This window comes from Mytilus galloprovincialis, chromosome 8, assembly GCF_965363235.1.
Source record: "Mytilus galloprovincialis chromosome 8, xbMytGall1.hap1.1, whole genome shotgun sequence".
Taxonomy (NCBI): Eukaryota; Metazoa; Mollusca; class Bivalvia; order Mytilida; family Mytilidae; genus Mytilus; species Mytilus galloprovincialis.
In genome coordinates, this window is record NC_134845.1 from 19,173,999 (window position 1) to 19,183,533 (window position 9,535).

At 32.4% G+C, this 9,535-nt stretch overlaps 1 protein-coding gene across 3 annotated transcripts in view; it reads right to left on the reverse strand.

Moving 5' to 3' along the window:
- LOC143085251 (bridge-like lipid transfer protein family member 1) overlaps positions 1-4,980 on the reverse strand; it is an 85,434-nt gene extending 80,454 nt beyond the window's left edge. For 2 of the 3 annotated variants that reach the window (XM_076261495.1, XM_076261494.1), the window contains exons 1-3: positions 4,484-4,980; positions 909-1,052; positions 342-516 (exon numbers count right to left, since the gene is read on the reverse strand). In XM_076261495.1, coding sequence (XP_076117610.1) covers positions 342-516; positions 909-1,052; positions 4,484-4,709 — 545 coding nt within the window. In that variant the 5' untranslated portion in view covers positions 4,710-4,980. The remainder of the gene's footprint in view (positions 1-341; positions 517-908; positions 1,053-4,483) is intronic. The other variant, XM_076261496.1, reaches the window with a different exon arrangement.
- Positions 4,981-9,535: the final 4,555 nt, after the last annotated feature.

Here is a 9,535-nt window from a genome sequence, read left to right on the forward strand (position 1 = left end):
CACCTATGGTAAATTATCATGTGATTGGTTTGACGCTGTTAAGTGGTGACCCCCTATTGATCCGTAAGGGGATAGTAAATTCCATAGGGGGTCCATGACATCACAGCTCTTATTAATGGTGACATGATCTATTAATGTTGTTGTGTTTCATTGTTAATTTTTCTAAAAATTGCAGCTAAAAGAATCCTGCGGGCGATAAATTTGTTATACAGTTAACTATTGACCCCCTACCAACCATCATTCACTGTTCATGCTGTTTAGAGTATTTATAAGCTATAGAATAATCTTGTACTTATCTCCTCATCTTATTCATTGATTTGCATTGTAGATATATATATTACCTTTTCTTTTCACCTTCTTGGTTATTATCTTTTGAATCATTTTGAACTTCATCCTCTTTGTCTAATTTGCCAGAAAATAGTTTTTCTAAATTTGAGTAATTGACAGATCTGTTATAAATGTGCACCTCAAGGTCATCCAGAAATATGGCAACTCTACATTCCATATGTGATAAATCTAAAAAAAAATAATAATTCAAGTAATCATAATCAAGAAAATCATTTGCACTCATACCACATCTTCTTATTTCTTTTTATTATGACTTTATTTTGTTAATAAAATTCACTTTATTTCATTAATCATGTAAAATAAATTCACACATGATTACATGTAAACTAGTCAAAATTTTATTTTTATTTAGAAACTCTTTAATTTGTGACACCTGAAGGGTCATATGTGTACAGTTTCTACAGTGAATTTTCAATGAACATTAAAGTAAGTATCTGGACCATTAATGTACAATGTATGAATGCATATGACCATGACAATACCCATATGGTCCAAATACTCAAATGGTCCATAAATGTATATATATCTACAAAATATAAAATCAGTTCTGTATTTCTTACCTTCTTTTATAGTTTTGGGTATAAAAGGTCTCCACCATTTAAATATAATCCATCCATTTTGAATTCTCATTGTAAAATCTTCAGTTATAAGATGCACATCTCTAAACATAATTTTTCCAGATAACACAGAAAAAGACAGGGAACCTGCAGAAAACAAATTAAATAAAATAAACTATTATGACAAACAGATAATAAGGGTGTCATCCTATCCTGATTGTCCAACTTCTGATAAAAACATATAAATCAAAGTAATTGAAATCACTAGTGGAAGATTGAAAGAGCTGTCTGCATCAATGCAAGGTTCCAAACATTGTCATATTGGCCTGACATGACCTTAAGTAAACTGAAATGGGTTTCACCAAAATGGCAGATTGGGATTATTGTTATAAAATGTTTGTTTTCCAGAATAATTTCGGTCATTTCCTTGAGGATTGGGCCTACAATAAAATATTGTTTGTTTTCCCAATCCCAACCGACCCTGCATAAAAGGTCAGACTCATAAAATTTTATTGTCCAGGCCTCGACAATAACGCTTGTCAGATTGTCCGGTATCAGAGGTAAAAAAGGTCGGACAAGTAAAAGCTATACCAAGCTTGTCCGATGGGACAAGTAGAATCATTTTGCAGAAAATAAATTTTAATCCAACTTTGATGAACAAAGTATAATTATTAACAAAAAAAACAAGAAAAGAAGATTTGTTTGACATCTTTCCTTTTTAAACTGAAACTAATTGAAACTTTTTATTTCTCAAGACCCCTCAGGCTTGCAATCAATAATTTAAAACTGGTTCTTTGTCAAGTACTTTTAACAGGTAAAAAGCTCACTTTTCTCGGAAACCAGTCTTTACCGGTCCCATTCAACCATGCACTTTTTAGCTAAGGTAACTTTAAAAGACAGTTCGTCACCAGCTCGGAAATGATTCGGCTCCAAGTTTAATAGACAGTTGGGCACTGTAGGAGACATATTCCATACTATCCATAGACATGATTAATAGACAGTTTGGCAAGGCAGTAGTAGACAAATCAGAACTTCTTTTCCTACCTTATTTTGTTGCTTTATAATAAGAATGAGGAAATTATTTACCATAAAAATCATCAAATCATGCTTGATCTTTATGTAGAATAAACAATACTTGCAATGCAGTGACCTATAGTTGTTAATTTCTGTGTCATTTGGTCTTTTGTCTCATTGACAACTACACCTCATATTCTTTTTATTGATTGCATTTGAATAAACTTTTTTCAACTTTTAAAAAAATAGGATAAAAATCCAATGAGTGTACATGTACATTTAGAGGCCAATCAGATGGTGCCTCGTGTGCAAAGTATGATGAGACTTTAGCATTGATAAAAACTAGAACCTTAGTCCTGTGACACAACTAAATTCAGTTGTTCATGGCTCATATCTTTTAAAGTATTTCAAAGGATATAAATCAAATTCTGTTCAATTTTTTTTTAATTCATTTTGATCCTTGAATCAACTTGAAATGCAAAAAAGGTTAATATTAATTTTTTTTTATCAAGTTACAATTTCATTCGGACAAGTAAGTTTTGGTATGTACTTCATTGTACTTGTCCTACTGGACAAGTTGAAAAAAAAGTTATTGTAGAGGCCTGTTGTCAAAACTAAGGCAAATATTATTTCATTCATTTCTGATTTTCAGGCTTGCCGGATCAACCGGTATTGTTCAAGCTTTTTGGAAAAAATAAAAATATTTCGCTAGCTACCTACCTACCCACATCTGGCTTGGCAGGGTTGGGATTGGGGTAACAAACAATATTATATTAATTTAGGCCTTAATTTTTCAACCTCCCTTTTGCATGGATTGTTGTTTTGCATTGCTTTAATCATAATGGAAATAAACTCGCCACTAAGGTATACATGTATTACAATAATCCTGGGGGCCCTCTTTCTTACCCTAATGATTGCCTCACAGAAATACTGGTTAATTGTTCTAATGTGTAAATAGCTTGCTGTTTGGTGTGAGCAAAGGCTCCTGGTTAAAGACCATACTTTGAGCTATAATGGTTTACATGTACAAATTGTGACTTGGATGGAAAGTGGTCTCATTGGCAGTCATACCACATCTTCTTATATCTATGTACCTGACAGAAGTGATCAAGCTTAAAACTTATATCATAAAGAAATTCCATTCAATGACAAGTGACTTCTTTTATCTAATTTGTGATTAACTAAAATCTTCTTTTTTATTTTGTACACATGAAAATGCATGTATGTCAAAAAATGTTTACCTTGTTTATTGTTGAAATGCCCTTCAAAGACCATTTAATTACTAAATAAACTGATTTAATCAACATCAATGAGCAAAACTATCATGGGTAGTCAAGGTTGTTTATACATTTTCAAATTTCAACAATGTGCTTGAAGGTATGGAAATCCACAATTTGCACATTCTAGATCACAATTAAATTTTAAATTATAAAATAGAAATTGCCCCTTTGCTATGCAACCAATTGATTTCTATAACAGATGCCTATTTACTTTTACAATATATTGGACACGATCAACAAACTGAATTGAACTGTATGGGCATTTAACACTTTGCTTGTATATGCTATGCTTTAATTTATGAAAATATTTGCTTATGCAATATAGCTGCCATACTTTGTATATCTAAAGTTTGAGTATGTTTTATATGTTTAAATATTGTATGTGTTGTTATTGATATTTATTTCGGCAAAAATCTCAAAAGAGCTTAAGTTTAATATAAATGTTTCTTGTCAATATGATTTAGAATATAATTTTTTATTCTATTTCCTTTCAGTGGATATATGAGGGGGGTTAGGAGGGGTCTTGATCCCGAAATCCCGAGATTAAAAACACGAAATCGGGCTTAAAAAATACGAAATCCCGAGGTCCCGAAATTCGAAAAAAGAATTCCCGGATCCCGAAAGGGTCAATCCCGAAATCCCGAGCTTAAAAACACCCGATCCCGGAGTCCTGATAAAGGTCCTATCCCCCCTCATATATTGCCTTCATATTGGTGCGCATATAGACCCCTCCAGGTACCACAATCCTGAGGATTACAACAACTAATTGATATATATCCAAAGGACAAATTGATTTGTCCTGAACACATATGGTGTTAAACTATCTAAAATAATATTGAAGTATATAATTTTAAGATATTTGTCATGTTTATACTCAATAAAAGTGCAATTTAACTTCAGGAAATCGATAAGCATGTCTTGTAAGTTATATGCAAATTACTTGTTGAAAACAAGTTGGTGGACATAATTTTTCAAAAGGTAGACAACTTTAAAAATTTGCATACCAATCATGCCAATGGATTTCTTGAAGATAACTTGTATTTATATTGTGTATTTACGACTAAAACGTCACAGACCTTCTAGCATGTTTAATAATACAAGTTTAAGCATTATGACACCATATAAAATAACGTTTTTGGGACAAATTAATGTCCTTGAGAAATCATGGTACCCGACCCCTGCCCTCTCCCTATAATGTTTAAATACATGTACATTGTATGTATATATAAGAAAATATTGTAGACTTTAAAGAACAGACCAAGTCAAAACTGAGTTACTTCTCACCTAATCTGATGTGTCCAAAATTAGTAAATCTATTGATGACTGCCGTAAGGATAAGACCAACCACTCTAGAGTTGTAAAAAGTCAGATATATCACCCAGATCTGTGCCAAAACAATGGATAAGAAGAACCAGTACCATTTTGAATCAGATAACTGGTCCTGGATATCTTGAATGAGATTAGGGCCCTTTTCTGTGTTGTTTTTCAGATCTACTTCGAGTGACAACATTGTTAAAAATTAGATTGTAAGGTTGTTTTTGGAAGGCTGGTCCTATAAATTGGAAATGATTACAACCCCAACTCTCAAAACTGAAATCATGTTTTCCATGTTTTTGGTGTGTATTTGCAAAGAACGACAATCACTGCCATTTTTGTATATTCAACAATCTATGTTTCATAATGATAAAAGTTCCTTCATATTGTTCATTTTTGCATAAAACGTTTGTTTTCTTTCAGTTTTGACGTTCAATGAAAACAGGGGAGATCATAGCAGTCGAAACGGAAGTGAGTTTCTACTTCCTGCCATTAAATCGCTGGTAGTTAAAAACGCGGGAAATATAAACAAGATATCGGTTTATCGTGTTTATACACCTGTGCAGACCGAGAGAAATATATGTGGTTCAAATAAATAAGTTGTTGCACATTTTTGAGAAACACTCGATAGCAAAGATTGAAATGTAAAAAAAAAAAAAATAATAATAATAATTCCATTTCAGTCCATTTTACATCACAGGCACTTGTCACTTGTCTCATAAAAAAATATTTTTTTTATAAATGTTGCCAAAGATACCGGATCAATAGATACTATAATAGACGAACATCATCCAAGTATTAAAATTATAAAAGAAAATAAACCAGAAAAAGAAGAACTAAATTTTAGCCCAGTAAATTCAGAGTTTGTTAAAAAAAAAAAAATCAATAGAATTAACATAAAAAAAGGCAACAGGAAAAGATGGAATCTCTTCAAAAATACTAAAATTATCAGAATCTGAAATATCCAATCCAATTTCTAAACTAATAAATAAATCATTTGAATCTGACAGGGGCGTAGCTGCCGTTAGGCACTTTAGGCACGTGCCTACACATAATTTTTTCACAAATATTTTTTTTTTGTTAAAAAAAAATAATAAACAACGTTATATGTACATGAACTCCAGTGAAGTTGTCACAACTCTAATTATCGAATGTCATGTGTACACTAGTCTCTCGTCCTTAGTGAATGGAATATTGGACAGAATTGAATGTTTTTATGTGTGTACCTTGTATAGAAACTATAAACTAGAACTTTGGTTCAGATCATTTCAATTCTATCAACAAAAACTTGAATGAACCTCAACTTACACACATGAATTTTTAATTAGTTGTTGTTAGTTTTCAACTAGCTTTCCACTTTGTCTTCACCCGACTTGCCAATGTTGGTCGTCCGTTTGGTTGTGCAGGATATATAAATACGTAGTCACGTCTGGTCAGAATGGGGAAATTTAATATTATGCCTAGTTGTAGAGAGAATGCCACTCTTTGAGGAGTTCGTAGTTGGTCTACTGAAAGACAAAGTTTCTGCTCTTAACCAATAATCCATCATTTTCCAATGCATGGCATTTTCAAATCTCCAGACCTTCGTCCTGTACAACACCTATTACAGTGTTATTATATAGCAACATCAGTGTTTACGTGCACGTGCCTTTCTTTTTAATGAATGATCGTCAATATGTACTATCAATTAAAGTCATAAGAAACCTCCAATTAAAAAAAATAATGCATATGTTTTTTTTATAAATCAATGGATAGTTTACATTATAAGACTTATGTACATATACTTTTTTCTGAAGAAAATTCTTTAATTTATTCATATTTAGAAGAAGATTATTTTATTTTAATTGCTTCCTTCCAGGAAGCAATTTCCCCGACATATTTTCCGTATGCAAAGTGACCTCAGTGTGACCCATCTCGTAAAAATCCGGTGATCGCAATACGCATGGAGGTCCTTAAAATAAACTATTATCTGAATTTACATGTTAAACACGTGCTCAATTGCCATGTTTTTTTGTTGACTTTTTGTTGATTGTTGACGAACAGGTGACAATCGTTAAACTTCGGCTTCAAAACACGAACTTGCCATATTTTCACAACAACACTGACCGATTGAAAAAAAAATTGACGATTATACGAAATTTATGCGAAAAAAAAAATGATAAATTCGTGCACAGAAGACTAAGTTTATGATGTTTGTATGCATTGGTTCAAGATTTGGAAGAACATTATTTTTCACCGGTCACTCGTTTCTTATAACTTTAAGTTAAACGTATATATCGATCATAACGGAATAGATTTGAAAATACCAAACAGGGTGTACTGCTTAATTAAAAGGATACGCGGATCTATGGGCCGTACATATTGTAAATAATTTTTTTTTAATATTTGATTTTCCAATTGTACTGCTTTATCTAATTCACCATTCAGATGCTATGGCAAATTATTCTTAATTCTTCAAACTTTTCATCATGTATATTATAATTATCATGATTAAATAACCAGAAAATTTAATATTTTTGTGCATAAAATTTGCAGCCAAAACTCTGAAATCTGTTTTCCGTCGGGGGGCTTCGCCTCCTGAACCCCCTACCAGGGCTCTGCCCTGGACGTGATGGGGGCCTTGAGCGGCCCCAGACCCCCTGCCGATTTGTGCCTACAGTTGAATGAATACCTAGCTACGCCCCTGTCTGAGACTACTATAACACATGTGTTATACTGAGTAGTCTCAGTTTGAATCAGCTGTTTTCCCAGATAAATTAAAAGAAGCACAAGTAATACCCCTGCATAAGAAATCAAACACTCTTGATTAAGGAAACTATAGACCTGTAAGTCTTGATAAAGGAAACTATAGACCTGTAAGTCTTGATAAAGGAAACTATAGACCTGTAAGTATATTGCCCATGATTTCAAAACTTTTTGAGAGGTCTATAGAAAATCAACTTGTTGAATATTTGAATTCATTTTTCCACATTTTTCTGTCAGCTTTTCAAAAAGGATATGGATGCCAAACCGCTTTATTAAAAATAATTGAAGATTGGAAAAAGGCTTAAGATCAGAATAAATATGTCGCAGCTATATTAATGGACTTGTCCAAGGCTTTTGAATGCCTACCCCATGACCTCCTCCTACTAAAATAAAATCCTATGGTGTTTCCGCCTCATCTCTTAAACTTTTGGAAAGCTATTTAACTAATAGAAAACAGTGTGTTAAAGTAGGTACTAATTCAAGCTATTGGCAAACAATGTTTAAAGGAGTGCCACAAGGGTCAATATTAGGGCCGACATTATTTAATATATTTTTTTAAACGACATTTTCTATTTTATTCATATAAGTGAACTCTATAATTATGCAGATGACAACACCCTTTCATACGCAGAAAACGATTTAGATAAATTAGTTAAAACTTTAGAAGATGAAAGTAAAATTTTAATAAACTGGTTCTCGATAAATAAAATGAAAGCAAATCCAGAAACATTTCAAGCAATAGCTGTAGGTAAAACAACTAAAGACAAACACCTAAAATTTAAATTAGAAGGTAATGAAATAGAGTGTGAAGATAACGTTAAACTTCTAGGTGTAACAATAGATTTTAAACTAAATTTCAATGAACATGTCTCTATAATATGTTAAAAAGCATCAAAACAATTAAATGTATTAAAAAGAATAGGTAAACACCTGACTAAACTCGGACAATTAACAATTTATTATTGCTTCGTAATGTTCAACTTTAATTACTGCCCACTAGTTTGGCACTTTTGTGGGGAGGTAAATACAAAAAAGATAGAGAAAATTCAAGAGAGAGCACTAAGGTTTATCTATGAAAACCATTCAGCAAGTTATGAAGATCTACTCTGCAAATCAAAATTACCATCTTTAAAAATAAGAAGAATGCGATCTTTGGCGATTGAAGTTTTCAAAATTATAAATAAAATTGTCCTGTATATCTCCAAGATTTGATTCACTTAAAGGAAAACACGGACTCTTTCAGATACCAGAATAAAGCAGATCTACCACATGTAAGAACAACTGTATATGGCCTACAATCCTTCAGGTATGCGGGTGCTAGGCTTTGGAATGATCTGCCAGATGAGCTTCGTAAGCAATCATCTTTAGATCAATTCACGAACTTGATAAATTCTTGGTCTGGCAGCTCATGCCAATGCTTTGCCTGCAAAACCAGTTAATCTCTGTTCATTATTTTTTGGTTTGTTGCTTTATTTTCAGCATGGCAAATTTATTTTGTTATCTTTACTTTAGTGCTTCTGCTGCTTTGTGCTAATTTTAGAAACTTCATGTGCTTTTAATGTACTTTTTATGTGCAAACCATTTTATTTGTGCTTTTGTGTTTTTATCTCATAATTGCATGTATCAGTATGTGTTTAACTTAAGATGCTTAAAGAACTTTTGTGCTGCATGTTTATAAACTGATATGAACTCTTGCTTTATATGTGTGCATGACTCGATATGTATGTTTTGTTTTACTTGTTGTTATGTCGGTTTTAAAAGCTCTTCAGAGCTTATGTATTTAATTGCTTGCTTATACCGACTCTAAATAAAGCTTTATGTCTTATGTCTTATGTCTCAGAAACAAAAACTTCTTTCGCCTATATACCTAAATATAATTAAAGGTATAGATCATTTTTTTTTCTGAGACAACAAAAAAAGTTAAGTACAAGAGGGAAAGGATCAAAGGAAAAGGGAGAGGGAGGAAAAAAGAAGACGAAAGAACTGGAACAAATATTGAAGAAGAGCAGTACGGCAAAGAAGAACACAAAGAAGCGTTTGGCTAAAAACAAAGAGAATGACAGGTCATCTCCCCTAGGTGTCTCAATCTTGAAAACTGAGTAGACGTTGGTTAATCATTACATACATTATCATACATGTTAGGTGTATTAAAAAATTATAAATATGGTATCACAAGGGGGAGGGGTGGGGGGGGGGGCTCTGTCAGATATGTTAAGGACATACGATACAGTTTTGATCCCATATTGAAATTTTGCTGACAATTTACATAAAGGCTTT